The 16835-nt window shown below is 54.1% G+C and overlaps 1 protein-coding gene across 1 annotated transcript; it reads left to right on the forward strand.

Annotated features, from left to right (window-relative positions):
• The first annotated feature begins 369 nt into the window (after nt 1-369).
• LOC114042759 (CUGBP Elav-like family member 3) lies at nt 370-16592 on the forward strand. Its single transcript, XM_027861465.1, has 14 exons — nt 370-514; nt 1832-1914; nt 7580-7628; nt 8068-8196; nt 8426-8505; nt 10078-10221; nt 10558-10699; nt 11119-11268; nt 11357-11422; nt 11698-11756; nt 11793-11814; nt 12196-12339; nt 14574-14711; nt 16365-16592. Exons 1-13 carry the CDS (start codon nt 370-372, stop codon nt 14699-14701), a joined length of 1341 nt encoding a protein of 446 aa, XP_027717266.1. The 3' UTR covers nt 14702-14711; nt 16365-16592.
• The last annotated feature ends 243 nt before the right edge of the window (nt 16593-16835 follow it).

The raw sequence follows: 16835 nt of genomic DNA on the forward strand, positions 1-16835 counted from the left end.
ACTCAGTCTCAGCATCGTGCTGTCCAGTCTCAGTTCCCAGGTTCTGACCCACAAACACCACTACAACCACCAATCCTGGGACATCTGCCAAAATCTCTAGGAGAGAGATCAATCCTTTGGGCTATGCCCCCTGGCATAGCAGCGTGAGCCCAGACCTCTGACCCCTGGGCTCTCAGGATTCCTATCCCCTTCAATCTCCTTTGTGTGAAGAACACCCCCTCCTCCCAGGCAGTGTGGTTGGGGGCCAAAGGGGGAGCCAGCCCCAGCTGTGCCCCCGGCCCCCACCACCTCCCTCCTCACCGGGAAGCACCCCTGGCCTTTGGGCCTCTCTCCCTGGCCCCCCTCGGCCCCTCCTCCTGGGCCGCCCCGATGAAGGAGCCAGATGCCATCAAGCTGTTTGTGGGGCAGATCCCAAGGCACCTGGAGGAGAAGGACCTGAAGCCAATTTTCGAGCAGTTTGGCCGAATCTTCGAGTTGACCGTCATCAAGGACAAGTACACCGGGCTGCACAAGGGTGAGGGGCCAAGGGGCAAGCCTCGAGGGGAGGCATTAACTAGGGAGTATGTGGGGGGTGAACTGGAAAAGCTCTGGGGGATGGGTCAAGGAAGATGGAAGGTGGGAGAGCGCCAAGCTGAGAATATTGAGGACCAAAAAGGGAGTGGATGGGGACAGGGGGCCTTGGGGGTTAGAGACTGTAGAAGGAAGCATGGAGTAGCCCAGAAAAGCTCAGCTCTGGTCAGGGGTCCAGAGAGAGAGGCTGGAGGGTTACAGAGAATCGGGATCAGAGCTAGGGAGGGGGTCTGGGGAGCTGAGAAAATAAGAGTACAAGAGCAATGATGCTAGGGAAGAGGATAAAGAGCAGCAGGGATGAGATCTGGTTTGGGAAGGAGGAAGGCTAATGGAGGAAGAGGGAACAGAGGCAACTTGAGAGTCTAGGAAATCCCAGAGTATCGGGGAGTAGGGAGAACAAGGGTCAGATCTGAAGAATGAGGAGAAGAGAAGGAACTAGAGGGAGGGCCAACCGGGTTAAGAAAGGAGAGCCTGAGATTGGGCAGTGAGAACTGGGGGTATCTAGGAAAGCTGGAAGAGTTGGGTGAGGGCAGAATGGTCTCCAGGCCCATCCAAGGGGAATCAGGAGCTGGGGAAAAGTTTGGAGGGCCAGGGCCTGAACCGCAGTAAGCATCCAAGATCAGGGCTTGGCATCCCCTCTGGTGCCCCCAGGCCTGCCCTAAGATGAGGTTCTTCCAGGCAACGGCTTCTTCCCTTCCCTGCCCCTCCAGCCCACTCTCCGCCCACCCATATTTCTTTCCATGGGAGAGACAAAGAGGGATCTAAAGTTGGAAAGTAATTAGGAAATGAGGAAAATCTGAAGACAGTAGGATGGTGGCAACAAGAAAGAGATGAAGAGAGCTGGAGGAGACAGAGAAAAAGAAAGGGAAAGCTAAGGGAGGGGAGAGCGACATTCACTTGTCTGGAAACTCCTCGCCCCTTTTCTCCCAAATCCAAGGCCTCATCTCCCCTTTCTTAGAGTTTTTCTTCCATCCCCACCTCCCTCCCTTTGGGGTCTCAGCCCCCTTCTCCACCCAGATCTGCAACATCCATCTCTCACAACTCCCTGGAAACTGAATGTGCCCCTCAGTCACTTCCCCATCACACCACACCCCCAGCTAGTCAAAAGATGTCAAGAAGGAAAGGGAGAGACTTGCCCCTGCTGAAAGAAGGCCTCCTGCCCTCAGGCCCCCACACTGAGAAGCACTTGGGGAGGGGAGGGAGGAGAGGTCGGCTGACTCACCCCCCCACCCTATCTTTTTGCCAACACCCCACCCCCCAGGATGTGCCTTCCTGACATATTGTGCCCGCGATTCAGCCCTGAAGGCGCAGAGCGCCCTGCACGAGCAGAAGACGCTTCCAGGGGTGAGTCCCAGCCTTGGCAGGGTCAGTACTTGCAGGGCTGTAGTACTTGGAAGGAGTCGGGGGACTCCTGCCTCCCCTTGCCAGCACTCAGGAGCCAGTTGTTCACAAGGGGTACCCAATATCAGGCTTATACAAAAGGTTTTTCTCATCCCCAGTTATCAGGAAGCCCTCCCTCTGTCAAGCCTCCATCCTTCCTATCATTCCCTTTCCTGCTCAGCTTAGTGACTCTCAGGGAAATAGGCTTGTCCTGTGAGAAAGAGTAGACCCAAGCTCTGTTTCCTACTTCCCAATTCACGCACAGGTTATCCCCCAGAGGCTTAGCTGATCCCAGACTGGAGGAAGGGAATGTTCAATTGCTAGGATTTGCTCTCTGAGTGCCAGTTGGAATAGGCAAGAGGCCCCCAAGGGCACTGTATCCATGGCTGAAAAAGAACCAATAGCCAGATTGGGTGTGAGGCAGAGGGGGTGGGCAGTTTCTATGGTGGCCTGAGAAATAGGTAGGGAGCGTCTGTTGGATTGGCATATCGGGGCCCATCTCAGAGCTCAGACTGGCCCAGTTTGTGCCCCCATGACAGGCCGAGGAAGCTGACAGCCACAGAATGCCAAGATGGTTCAGGACACGGACAGAGATGAGCCGGGGAGGAGCCTTAGGTGGGAGGGGCAGACTTTAGTCTGTTACTAGGCTCTTCTGCCATTCTGAGGAACGGGGCCTGGTTTGAGAAGCTATGTCCAGGAAAGCCAAGAGGGTTCCTAAAGGGGAGGCCCAGCTTCCCACTAAACAGCGATTCTTTGTTCCTCACCTCCATCAGTCTGGTAGGTTATCACACAGGGCTGGGTTGACAACTGAGGCCAAAAGGACAGACTCCGAGGTTCATTAGACTAGCCAGCTCCCTCCCACCCCCAGCCATCCCATCTCCCCATTGCCCCTTCTTTCCTGCCACCCAGACAAGTGATCTCTCCTGAGGGAAGGAAAAGCCCCAGTCCCTCTTGCTATATACAGTATCCCCTTGTCTTCACCCTATGGCTGCCAGAAAGTCTTTCTTGAGACAACTTCTCTTCCATCTGCTTGGGCCTCAGCCCTGTCTCTTTCTGGAGATGGCAAGTAGACCTTACTCTTTTTCCTGGAGAGAGTGTGACCCAGTGGTGATAGGGAAAGAGAGCCAGGAAGATAGGCCTGGGGACTTGGGGGAACAAGGCCCTTCTAACAGCTCCCAACCTGAACCCCTTCACAAATGCTTAACTCTACACTCCTGCATCCTTTTAATCTCATTAGCACTGCCGAGGGAGAGGAGGAGTTCAGGAAGAAGGAAGCCAGCCTCTTAGACTTTCCCAATACTCCCACCCCTAACCCACAGAACGAGCCTTAGAATGGTCATGACTCCATGAAGTTAATGGACACGACTACATGGAGTATATGGGGTGTATGGGCTTACGGGTCTGTGTGCATGCATCTACATAGATATCATATGCACTTGCATGTGTAAATACCTCTGTGTAGTAGTGTGTTTTAGAGAGCACATGTAGATGGGGAAACTTCTTTTCTGTCTCTTCCATTTTTCCTTTCCTTCTTTTCTCAGTGGCTCTGAGATATACTTCATGTATGAGCAGCCTCCGTTTCCATTTCTGCCTCTCTGTGTGTATCTCTTTTGTCTCTATTTCAGGAGTCAGAGAGTTTTGGGAGGGAGAAGAGAGGAAACTGAGGGAGGAAGTAAGACGGGTGGGCGCTAGGGTCTGGGCTCAGTGTGGACCAGCCAGCGTAGGGGGGATAGTGAGCATCTGTCCTGGATCCCTCCCCAGGTCTCTGAGACTGCTCAGGCAAGAAGGAAAGATGGGGAAAGGAGAAGCATTTTCCCTCTTTCTTAAGCAAATGGGATGGGGGATGGGTTTCTAGGAAAGCTGGGGGCCAGGTTAATGATTGCCCAGCATAGGCCTAAAGCACCTAACTGAAGTGCAGTTTACCACTTTAGCCTTCATGCTGGGGAGCATAGTCCAGGGCTTCCAGAGACTTGGGGGGCAGGGAATGAGTTAAGCACCCCTGGGGTAAGCCTTGAAAGTAAATACCCCCAACCAGGGTATTTGAAGGGGTAGGACAAGGGTACTGACAGGGGTTGGGGGAGCAGATGTCTGAGCCCAAGGCCTGCCTGGCCCTTTGTGCCTCCCCCCTCCCCCTCCCTCAGGTCTTTTCTCCTGCCACCTGCCTTCCTTCCGAGCTTCATTGTTTCCCCACAGACAGCCTTTGTGTGTGTGTGTGTGTGTGTGTGTGTGTGTGTGTGCATGCTCACACACAAGAGGAATTCTGTTGGACAGTTCTTCCTAATATCTCCCCACTATCCCCTCCTCTGGCAGGCCCCCTTTTTATGAGTGTATTTGGTTCTCTTTCTCCTCTTTCCCTGTCTCCTCATCCAAGAATCTGAAAGGAACCAATCTGATGAGAAAGAGCCACTCCACAGGGGTGGGTCAGGATGAGGCCTGAAGGTTATATACTCTCCTTCCTCTGTGGCACACCCCATAGGCCCTTGGATATCTCCTCAGTAGTGGGATGTGGTCTCACAATGGCATCTTCACCTTCGCTTTTAGTTTGACCTGAGACTCTATATTTGAAAAATAATCTCACACAATTAGTTCACTTGGGGTTATTATTGCTTACTGTTATTACCCATAATATATTCTGTACCTGAAGGACCTGAGTTTTGGCTAGGACACTTGGGCATCAGTGGGGAAGCATTTCACCTTTTGGTGAATAGACTTAGGAATATCTTGGTGGAGGGGAGCCCTAAGCATAGCCTAAGCACAGGGAAGATTCAAAGCTTATGTTTTGGCGCTGAGACCTAAACTGTACCTGCCTGAGGTATAAATAGCCCCTTCTTCTTTGGGAAGGCCTGCAGAAGGCCTGTCACCTGGCCGGGGTAGCTAGGGAACAGGGGCCCCAGTGGGTGCCTGGTTGCCAGGTAAACAGGGCACATCTGGACTCTGGGGAGGGGGGCAGGTGTGCCCAAGCTAAGCTAACAAAGCCAGAGCCTCCCACAGGAAGGACTGGGGCAAAGGACAGAAGAGAGGCTGAAAATGGGAGATTTAGGGGCATGGAAGGGGGTTGTTGGTGGAGAGAATGAGAACAGCCTTTCCAAATGTTGATACTTTGCATCAGGGTGTCTGGAAGCCTGTATTTGTACGCTTGTGTGTACATACTTCTTTGTACTATGTATTTATCGTTATCAGTAGATACTTTATTGTGTCTGCGAGGCATGTGTGTATTTTTATTTTGTCTGCCCTATGAGGAGAGGGGAAAGTATCTTTATTTCCTGTTTTCAGGGGTTCTCTGGATGCCTGAGTTCCTTTCTCATTCCCTCCTGCTCTGGCCTCTTTTCTGAAGGTCTCAATTTCCCTATCTACCATAAAAAGAGTCCTCAGTATGTTCCAGTGATGGGGGCTTTGAGCCAGGAACAGGAACTCCCTGGACTCCTATTTTTAATCCTAGATCTCTCTTGGGGATGAACGGGAAGCCTAGCAGACTGGCAGGTCATGAGGGGATCTCCTGTTTGGCATTCCTTATGTTCAAGTGAAAAAGGAAGGGAGAATGGTGGTGATACCCTGTCCACCACCCATCAAGAACCCTCCCCAACCACTCCACACCCAGTAAAGGCTAAATACAGACACACACTCCACCCTCACTTCCCTAAGCTGCTTTACATTGGATGGGATAATCCTGGATTGGCAGAGGACAGAGATTGCTTGGGAGGGAGCAGAGAGAGAGGATTTGGGTGGTTTTTTCCTATCCCCCTCCACCTCCACCAGCTGCCCTCTGATCTGATGATCCACGAAGGGGCTGGGTCCCTCGGCCTTTAGTTTAGGGATAAAATCACAGTAAGATATAGGTGTTGTTAGAAGTTAGGAATGTGCAGGAAAGTGGGAAAAAGACCCAAGCAGAGTCTAACCAGGTGGGTTTTTTCCCAGCTTAAACCTGAACAAACAGTGGGAACACTGATGGAAATAGTACAAGGAAAGGGACAGATAAGGGGTGGGAGACATGAGCTGATATGGCTTGCCTCTCTCTATCAAGTTAATAATACCTGAGAACACAGGATGAGGGGCTAGAGGGAGCTCAGAGGTGGCCTACTCCAACCTCCCCATTTTATAAATGAAGAAACTGAGGCCCAGAGGGAAAATGACAAGGCTGCAGTGACACAGTCTGCACCTGGCTGCTTTGTGACAAAACCAAGGCTAGAACCCAGGACACCCTCCTAGGGCTTTTCTCACCTTCTCATGCTGTCTCTTCTCTTTCTATATCTGTGTCTCCTCCACCCCTTCTCCCCTCACCCCATCCTGAAGGAGCTCCCAAGAGATGTGAAATAACAGGCAATCATATATATTTTCTCTTTGAATCAACTGTTGAGGCGTTGTTAATAACAAAATAGCCACAGTGCTAAGGGAAGGACCGGTGGAAGGGGGGCTTTGGGCATGACTGGGTATGAGGTGGGGAGACAGAGCAGGGCCCTCTCCGTGGCCAGTCATTTCAGCTTCTCAGGTCTCTTTGCCTCCCCACTGGCTTCTGAGGTGCCTCATTCCCTGTTTGAGAAAGCATCCTGTAAAGGGCAGAGGCCCACCAGGGTCAAGGGACTCAGGCAAGAGAGGAGAGAGGGGCTGAGGATGCCCCCCATTTCCACTGAGGATTGAACAAGGAGAGACTACTACCGGAGGTCGGGAGGTTAGCTATCAGGAGAACTTACTAATAGGTGGGAGACGTGCTAAGGGGAGGGCTTTGAGGGAGGCTGGGCCATCTTCAAAGATCACTCCATTTGGAAGAGATAACTGGGTGTTTGAACTGGAAGAGGGAGGGCAGGAGAATGGTTAGATTGACCCCCAAAAAGGGCCTTTGCTTCTCTTTTCCCTCTGGAATAAGGAAGGTTTCCTGGTCCTCTCCCCTATGCCCACTGCCCAGCCCCCACAAAATTTTTCACCCCCAGCATCCCCCATTCTCCCCACCCCTTCTCTGGGCGTGTTGAGCACCAGAAGTGATGACGTCACTGGTCTCCGGGGCGACAGGGACGGATAAATCAGGCTGAGTGGGCGGTTGCCATGGCGTGCATTCTCCCGTTGCCACGGTGACTGGGCATCTGCTCCCTTTGTGCTGCCCAAGATCCTTCCCCCTGGGGTCAAGGGGTGTAGGGGGGATGGAAAGGAGGCAGAGAGACCCCCAAGGGCAAGGAGGAAGCCAAGGCATCTCTGGGGTTTCCATCAGTCCAAGACTTCAATCTGGGGTCCTCTGTGGGATTTCTCAATCTGGATAATTTAGGGGATGCCTCTCTGGTCCCTGCTTTTTCAAATCGAGATGGCCATGGTTGAAAACTATTCGGTTGGCTCTGTCCTACTCTACCATCATCATCCCTGCTCCTGCTTTCCAAATCTTGACGCTGTGCCCCCCAGAAGAATCTCCTTCCCTCATCTCCTCTCCCTCCGTGGCCCTCTAATCTCCCCAGGTCCTAATCTCAAGGGAGGAATACGACTCCTTCCTCCCTTCTCCCTGACTGCAGGCCAACTCCCCGAGACTTATGGAGGTGGGGGAATGACCTGGACGGGGGGGTCAGCACCCCTTGCCCCTCTCCAAAGGCCCAGCCTCAGGCTGATTGGAGAAGGGTCCCCAGCAGCTCCATCGTTTTCTCTCCTTCAGATGAACCGACCTATCCAGGTGAAACCAGCAGACAGCGAGAACAGAGGAGGTAGGCTCTCTCCTTAGCTATGATCTTTCTTCCTCATTCCTCCAGCTCTTCCCATTGTCCTGGTTATCAGGTCACCCAGAGCCTAAAGGAGTGGATGGGACATCCCCTATGAAGAAAAACTGGGATTTCCAAAAGGTTCCTGGACCAAGGCAGGAGGAGTAGTGGTTGTCCCAATTGTGCAGTTGGGGAAATTGAGGTCCTGGCAGAGTGGAGATGAGCACCCTGTCTTGTAGTTCAGCTCTTCCTTTCCCTCACCTTGGTCTTTCCTCCACTTTACTTCCCATGTGGGGGTGGGGAGTGGCACACAGAATAGACATGGGGCTTAGGATGGATTGGAAATAGCCTGCCTCCCCTCTCTTCTCACATTTCCATTACGGTGGGGGGAGGGCAAGGAAGAAGACTCTGAAGGCCTTTTTCTCTCCTCCCGCCCTACTCCCAGAAGACAGGAAGCTCTTTGTGGGGATGCTAGGGAAGCAGCAGACGGATGAAGATGTCAGGAAGATGTTCGAACCGTTCGGGACCATTGACGAGTGCACCGTGCTCCGGGGGCCTGATGGGACCAGCAAAGGTAACCTGTCCAGTATTTAGGTGCTGGCTGTACCCCTCTCTTTGTGTCCCTTCTGGTGCTTTGCGACTCTGCAGGGCCTTCAGCAAGGAGGGGGCAATGTGGGGAGAGTCAGAGGATTTTTCACCAGCATCTTTGCTCTGATTGGGAGGGGGAGAGGTGATGATAGAGTCGTATCTGGAAGGAAGGCAATTATCCCTTTACACTCTCTCTTTTCTCTCCCCCGACCCAGGCTGTGCCTTTGTAAAGTTTCAGACCCATGCAGAGGCTCAGGCTGCCATCAACACCCTCCACAGCAGCCGGACCCTCCCGGTGAGAATCTTTCACCTTGCTGTGGGACCTACTTTCTGAGATCCCTGCCTAAGCTAAGCACTCTCCCTGGCTGTCTGTGCCAAGGGGTAAACATTGCTGCTCAGAACTGTGATGGCATTTCAAGTAGCCGCATACCTCCTCATCCCTCACCCTGTGGGGCCTTGACTTGGCCAGCACAAGGAAGCCTGTTGACTCCTAGTTGCCCTGCTGATAGAAGGCACCTGTGGCACCCATGAGGCTTTAAAAGGGCGGATTCTACCCCCTCCAACAAAAAGAGTTTCTGTTTGCCTCAGGCTGATGCTTCCACTCTGCCTTCCTGGAGTGCAGGATTGGGGGTCAAAGAAGCAGCAGCCTGGGGGGGGGGGCTGGGATTATAAACCTCTACCCCAGATAATCCACAAATCAGATCATCCAGAGGTGATATGATGGTGGTGATGATGGCCATGGTAATCCCTGGAATTTCAGTGACACTTTTACTTTTCCAGTACCTTCAGGTCAGTTATCTCCTTCTTAATGTCCTTTTGAAGGAAGGAAAGAGGGCCAGGGAAGGATAGCTAGTGCGTTAGGAGACTGCAGGGCACCACAAAGAACGAATAGGCTACAGCATCAGGTCAAATCTTGTAAGATGAAATGGAATCGGGGTAAATGTAAAGTTTTACATTTGGGTTAAAAAAAATTCAGCTTTCCGAGTACAAGATGGGGAGGCAGAGTTAGATAGCAGGTCATCTGGAGGGTCTGGGCCGGGCTGGGAAGCCTGTGGCCTTGAGGCCACACGTGGCCCTTTGGCTGAAAAGACCACACTTGAGGACCTAGAGGGCCATGTGTGGCCTCAAGGCCGCAGATTCCCCGGACAGCAAGTTCTGTACGAATTAACAGGGTGGTACACCAAAGAAGCTGTGTCCACGTGTCCTCTGCCTGGGTCAGAACCCAGGAGGGCTAGGGTCAGTCTAGCAAGGACAGTGAAGAGCAGAGTATCCAGACGGCAGTGGGATTGGGAAGGCGCCTGTGCCCAAGGAAGAGCTGTTGCAGCAGGCTGAGGGCGAGAGTGGAGGAAGGGACATGGTGTCCCAAGTGTTTGAAGAGAGGCGGGGGAACAATGTGTGGAAGCCGCAGAAGCGACCTAGGCTCGATGTCAGGAAAGATGTTCTAACAGTCGAAGGTTCAGCAGTGGCCCGCCCCTCGAGGCAGTGGGGGTAGGGGAGATTCTTTTTACTCTAGGGTATGACTGCTAAGGTCTCCTCCAACTCGGAAATTCTGTGATTCAGAGACAGTTTCCCCTATTTTGGGGTCTCTTAGGGTCCCAAAGAGGTTTGCTTACTGATTGGTTGGTTAGTTGGTTGATTAATTCCAAGAGCCATCGAGCAAATTGTTAGTGGAACTTTGCCTGAGCCTAGGGAATCCTTACTGCCTAGTAAGGGGGAGCAGGATGCTAGCCAGTCAGTTTATAGCACTGCCCTCCTGCTGTGGACACTGGTGAGAAAAAGCCCAGGGCAGGAAGCTAGAGGCCTGCCCGTAGGAGAGGAAGGCCCTCTGACTCTTGTCATCTGACCGCTGCTGGCTCTTTGTTCCCAGGGTGCCTCATCCAGCCTTGTGGTAAAATTTGCTGACACAGAGAAGGAAAGAGGCCTTAGACGCATGCAGCAGGTGGCCACCCAACTGGGCATGTTCAGCCCCATTGCCCTCCAGTTTGGAGCCTACAGCGCCTACACCCAAGCTGTGAGCAGCAACCTCAATCCTTCCCTCACTTCTCTGCCCCATCAAATATCTCCCACTCTCCTCCCCATTCCTCCTTCTTGACCCTCAGTCTCATCTGCAGTCCTGCTCTCCCTGGCCCCCAGGCCCTCATCCCTAAGCTTTCCTTTCCACCCTGGGCCCATTCCCCCAACCCTACCCTGTCTACCTTCCTTCCTCTATTCTTTTCCTCTTCTCCCACTCAGCCCTTCACCCCTGGGAGAATACCAAATGCAGGCCTGCTCAGGTGGGTGGGTGGGAAGGGGTTGGGGAGATATCCAGGAGCCCAGCCCCATTCATACCCTCTCCCCACCTCCCCAGCTGATGCAGCAGCAGGCGGCCCTGGTAGCAGCTCACAGTGCCTACCTCAACCCCATGGCCACTATGGCGGCCGTGCAGATGCAGCACATGGCTGCCATCAACGCCAACGGGCTGATTGCCACTCCCATTACCCCCTCCTCAGGTAGGGATGGGCTGGGAGATGGGACAGCCACGAGAGGGTCAAGGAGGACCAGGAATGGTGAGGGGACCTACCTTACGCCTGAGCCAGGGGATGGCCAGGGTAGTCTGCAGCAGAACTAATGGGAGAGTGTGCCGTGGGCAGACCTTCCAGGAGCAGGGGGTGGAAAGGGAGGCAGTAACCTTAGGAGGGCCTGGATGAGCCTGGAAAGGCTTAGGGTCAGGGCTCCCTTTGGTCTGTGAACAAAAGAGAGGGGCATTTGCTTCCTTATCCTTCACAGTAGGACCCCACGAAATTCCTCCTAAGACTCTCCATCTGTCTCTCCTCGTGCGTGTACATGTGCATGTGTATGTGTGTGTGCATCTGTCTCTCTACTTCTCTCTCTCTCTCTCTCTCTGTCTCTGTCCCTTTCTCCTCCTTAGGAACCAGCACCCCTCCTGCCATCGCTGCCACGCCTGTCTCTGCCATCCCTGCCGCCCTGGGTGTCAACGGCTACAGCCCTGTGCCCACCCAGCCCACCGGGCAGCCAGCCCCTGACACCCTCTATCCCAATGGTGTCCACCCCTATCCAGGTGGGCTAGGTCAGAGATGTGCCTGGTTGGGCTCTGCCTCTGGGCCTTCCCGTCCAGGCTCTCACAACCCCTCTGCTGTTCTCCCCAGCCCAGAGCCCCGCAGCCCCCGTGGACCCTCTCCAGCAGGCCTACGCAGGAATGCAGCACTACACAGGTGGGGAAAGGATGGGAACCCAAGGGAAGGGACATGGTAAAAGCCGCCTCTTGTTTGGTGGGAATTTGGGACATTACTCTCTGTTTCCACTGAAAAACTGAAACCCCAGCAGGAAGAAACGAGGCTAGATAGATATCTGACAGGGGTGAATGAACCGTGGAGACTGAAGACTGGCTCCAGTTCTGGAGAGACTGGGGGGAAGTGGGGGGAAGGCTGGCTGTGGGTCAGGGAGAGCCCCATTGGCTCTCTCTCCCCTCCCCTCCCCCTCCCCCCAGCAGCCTACCCAGCAGCCTACAGCCTGGTCACGCCCGCCTTCCCTCAGCCTCCAGCCCTGGTCGCCCAGCAGCCCCCTCCACCCCCCCAACAACAGCAACAACAACAGCAGCGAGAAGGTAGATTCGGGTGGGGGGATTTGGGAGATAGGGATGTGTCAGGGCAGGGGGCGGGCCTGGACAGTGGGGGCTGCAGGCATAGGATCCTACTGCTGGGGAGTGGGGGGCCCAGACGTCTGGAAATGAGGAGGGGAGTGGGGAAGAGTGCTACTGAGACCCTGACCTGCATTAAGTTGGGGGGCTCTGGCCTGCTTCAGCCATCTGTCATTTTTCTCTGCCTCTCATCTCTCATCTCTCTGTCTCTGTCTCTTGTCTCTTTCTGTCTCCCTTCTTCTCTCTCTCTCTCTCTCTCTCTCTCTATCTCTCTCTCTCTCTCTCTCTCTCTCTCTCTCTCTCTCTCTTCACCGCCCTGTCACTGTCTCCCTCTCTCCAACTCCCCAGGCCCTGATGGCTGCAACATCTTCATCTATCACCTGCCCCAGGAGTTCACTGACTCTGAGATCCTACAGATGTTTGTTCCCTTTGGCCATGTCATATCTGCCAAGGTCTTTGTCGACCGGGCCACTAATCAGAGTAAATGTTTTGGTAAGGATCACTCTCCCTCCAGCCTATCCACCCCAAAGATCCTCCTGGCTCCATCTCCTCCTTCCCATGTAGGGACCAGCACTAGTTCATGTAGGGGCTAAGCAGTCCTGCTTGGGGGAGGGGGCACAGAAGCCGTGGCATGGGAGGAAGAACTGAAAAGTGCCTGTGTCAGGCCTGAAGGAAAGACAGTGAAGGCCGCTGCCTTCAAACACTTACTATACCTCCCGCGGTATACTATACTGTTTGGTGGAATGAGTTGAATTGAAGGGCTGCTACGTGAGGGAGGCCTTCCTTCTTTCTTGTTGTTCTGGAGGAAGGCACAGTTTTGGTAGAGAATAGGCAACCCATTTCTAATAGCAGCATGATATGGTGGAAATAACCATGGCCTTGCAGCCAGGAGAGTTAGATTCAAATTCCAACTGTGGTGCTCAGTGCCTAGGGCAAATCCCTTCTCTCTGGGCCTGAGGACCCTCTCTCTCATCCGCACAATGGGAAGAATAGTGTTCATTACATACCTCACTGGGTTGTTGTGCGGAAAGGGCTCCGCAAATCTTTAAAAGTATTCTATAAATAGAAGCGTATTTTAAAAAATAATAACAAAGAGTGGAATGGGCCGCCTGGAGATTGTGAGCTCAGCGTTGTCAGAGGCAGTCAGGCTGAATGATGTCTCGGGGTTACCGTAGAGGGGATTTGCCTACACCATGTCATAAGTTGGCCTAGATAAATAAAGTCTAAGCTCCCTTTCAGTTATGAATTTGCCTGTGTTGGGGGAGTAGAGTCAGTGATGCAGAGGAGGTTGGGTTTTCCCATTCCTCTGAAATCCAAGCAGATCCCCTGGAGGAGGCAGTCTGGATAGAGGAAACCAGGGAGCCAGCCAGCAGCATTGCCTCCCTGCTTTAGGGCTCCAGCCAAAAGAGCTTTCTTCCTTCCCCAGATTTTCTGAGAGCTCTTGGAATGCCTCTTGTGTCCTTAGATTTCTCCCTCATGCCTAAATCTTACTGTCGCGCCTCCTTGTGGCTGTGTCTCTGGAGGTCCCCCCAGTTAGGATAGGCTTCCGTAGGTCTTAGGATCTGAGGACCAGCCTAGTGAGTGCTGGTCAGCCAGAGTCAATCAACAAACATGTATTAAGTAACCAGTAGGGGGCAGTCACTGTGCCTAGGCACGGGGATCAGGAAGACAAAAATGATATTGTCCCTGCCCCCAGAGAATTTACATTCTATGGGAAGAGACGACACTTAGACATGGAAGTGCGTGTCACATATATTCGAAATAAACACACAGAATTAATGAGGGAGGGTCAGGACAGACTTCATGGAAGGGGTGGGATGTGAGCGGAGTGTGGAGGCAGCTGGGAAGGCTGAGGCCAGTGTGTGCAGAGCTCTTTCCAGACATGGGGGACAACCCGGGGAAAGTCACAGAGACAGAAAGGCCAGTTCGGCTGGACCTTGGGTGCATGAAGGAGTAATGTGTAAAAAAGACGAACAGGAAAGGTCGATGAGGGCCAGGCTGGGGAGGACTTGAATGCCGAACAGAGGAGTTTGTATTTTGTCCCAGTGGTAATTAGCAGGCGGGAGTAAATTGAGAAGGGAGGCTTGGCCAGATGGTGCGTCACTTGGGCAGTTATGTGAGAGATGGATCAGAGAGGGAGGAGACTGATCAGGAGGACTAGTTAGGAAGCTATGGGGGCAGCTCGGAGGCACAGTGGGTAGAGCACCAGCCCTGAAGTCAGGAGGACCTGAGTTCAAATGCGGCCTCAGACCAGACACTTGACACTTACTAGCTGTGTGACCCTGGGCAAGTCACTTAACCCCAATTGCCTAAAAAAAAAGGAAGCTATAGGAGGGCCTACACTGGAAGGATGGCACAATTACACTTAGGGGGGGCTGCTGCTTAAATTGGAAGTGCCGAGGGCAGGGATGGGTTTGCATTTCGTCTTTGTCTCCCCGGGGTTTGACCCAGTCACTGGGTCCAGATCTGTGCCTTCCTTGGTGGAGGGAATTTCCGACAAGGAAACCCTGTGGACCAAGGGCTCAGCAATCATTGTGTAAGTGCCCGAGAAGGATACAGCTAGGATGTATCAGAAGTGAGACTCGAATTCAAGTCTGCTTGACTGAGGCCATCTTTCTGTCCACAACTCCTTGCACATGTACATAGTAGGTGCTTAATAAACATTTGTTGAGTGGAATTTTTGGCTGAGTCTAAACGGCCTCGACCACCCCCATCCCTCCCTTCAGGCTTTGTGAGCTTCGACAATCCGGCCAGCGCCCAGGCTGCCATTCAGGCCATGAATGGTTTCCAGATTGGCATGAAGCGCCTCAAAGTCCAGCTCAAGCGGCCCAAGGATGCCAATCGCCCATACTGAGGGGCAGCAGGTGGGTTCTTCTCCCTTCTCCATCCTTCCGCTCATTATTATGCCCTCCAGCTCCAGGGCTACCCCCTCCCGTGGCCCATTGGCCATCCCCTTCCTCCCCTCCTCCATTTACCCTCTGTGCCCTGCACCCCAGACTCCCAGGAGAGCAATGCAGGGCGGCTCCCCTTCATCTCCCCACCCCCCAAGCCTCTTCACACAGTGTCCACCAGCATGTACCCTTCTCCCCTGACACACAAATAAATTGCTCCTGGGGCTGTGGCCTCCAGAGCTGTATCTGTCCTTGTCTTGTGTCCTCCCTTGCCCCCCTGGTGTCTGGTCTCCGTGTGTCCGTGTGTCTGTGTGTGCCTCTCTCCTGGTTCTGCTTCGGATTGGAGAGGAGTAAGGGGGTCAGGACTTGGGGGTGCATGGGCCGGTCCAGTGGCCGCCCCAGGCGGGCTCCAGGACATCCCCTCCCTTTTCGCTTCAGCGGCAGGAGCCTGGGGGGGTGAAGGGTGGGGGTCGGGGTCAGAGGGGAAGTGGGGTATCCGCAGGGAGCAGTGCAGAGAGAGGAGGCGGAGCCCCAACTCTCGGCATCCTTGGGAGCAGTTCTGGTTTAGCTAGAGGAGGTTCACGGCCGGGAGTCTCCGTTATCCCCTCAGCAGCTATCACCCTGACCTCAGGGTCCCAGGGACACGACACTTGGTTCTATTTTTTATTGCTTATCTCCCTTGGACGAAGTCCCCTAAAATGCACAACCCAAGAACGATACCCACACTTTCTGTTTTTCCCCCTTTCCCCCCACTCCCGGCTGCTTAACTTCCCCCCCACCCTGGGGGCCCCCCGGCCCAGGGCCCGTGTCCAAAGTCGGCCGACGCCCCCATCCCGGACCCCTGCTCCGGGCCCCTGTAAGTCGCATGGAACGAGCGTGTTGTCTTTGGAGCCGAATGTTTGTTATTTTGGGGCGGGGCCGCGGAAGTGGGGGGAGGATGCCCCCCCAACCCCGTGCAAGGGCTGGGGGGCAGCACGCGGGCCGTGTTTGATCAGACAGTGGTGATCGTGGTCTGTGTTCTGTTCATTTCTCTCTTTCGCTGTGACTTCCTTTTGTAAAAACCGAGGAAACAAGCCGGAGAGCTGGGTCAGGAGTGTTTTCTTCCATGGAAACCCCTGCCCCAGCGCAGTTCCCCAGGACCCCCACCCGGCTCCTCCCGCTCCTCCCGCCGGCGCCGGCGGGCTCGCTCTCCCTCTGTGGCTTTCTTGGTCTCTTCTGACTGCCCCAGAGACACCGTCCTTGGTCTCCTCCGCTGCATCCCCCCACTGATTCCTGTCTCTCTGTCCTCCTGGCCCTTTGGCTCTCCTTTCCTTCCCTCCGATCCTCTACATTTCTGTCTCTCTCCCTCTGCTCTTCCGCATTTGCTGTTTGAATGTGTTCTCACTAACCTCCTGTGGTTTCTTGTAGCTTCTTTTCCTTCATTTGGCTCCTTCCCTGCCCCCCAACCTAAACCCTCCCCTTGAGTCTAGACCCCTTTGGACTGATAGCCCCCTTCCTCCCTTGGGTGCCACAAATGCTGACCTCCCTTCATCCACTCCCATGTGCCTCTCCCCTCTCCTCACCCCACTCCCCTTTCATCCCTTCACCAGTCTTCTTCCCCCTCACGGATGTTTCCTTCATTCACAGGTCTGGAGATGCCAGAGGAAGGGGACATTCCCCCAATCCCCTCCTCCCCCATTGACCACCCCCAAGCCCTCTCTGCACATCTGCTCTGGCCCTTGGCTGGGGCCCCTGGGGACGCTGCTTCATGGGTCCTGGGGAAGCAGGACAGACACCTCCACTTAGCCTCACCCCTCCTCACAAACCAACTTTCTTCTCCCCCCGATGCCCACCACAGTCTTGAGGGGAATGACATGACTGAGACCCTGTAGATCACTTGGGCCCCCACCTCCTCCCCGATACCTGCTGGACCTCACAAAGGCTGCAGAGTGGGAACAAGGGGGCACAGCTCCCAGTGTTCCAGGGCATCTCTTTCTCCTACCAAGGGGTGGTACTTGTGCCCTGGCACCTCCAATGCCTAGCCTTCTCCCCCCACCTCTCCCCATTAGGGGACTACTTCTTCTGTCTCTTGAACTGTGCAGACCCCTAGGAGGGGAA

Source organism: Vombatus ursinus, unplaced genomic scaffold (genome assembly GCF_900497805.2).
Source record: "Vombatus ursinus unplaced genomic scaffold, bare-nosed wombat genome assembly UNPS02014768.1, whole genome shotgun sequence".
NCBI lineage: Eukaryota > Metazoa > Chordata > Mammalia > Diprotodontia > Vombatidae > Vombatus > Vombatus ursinus.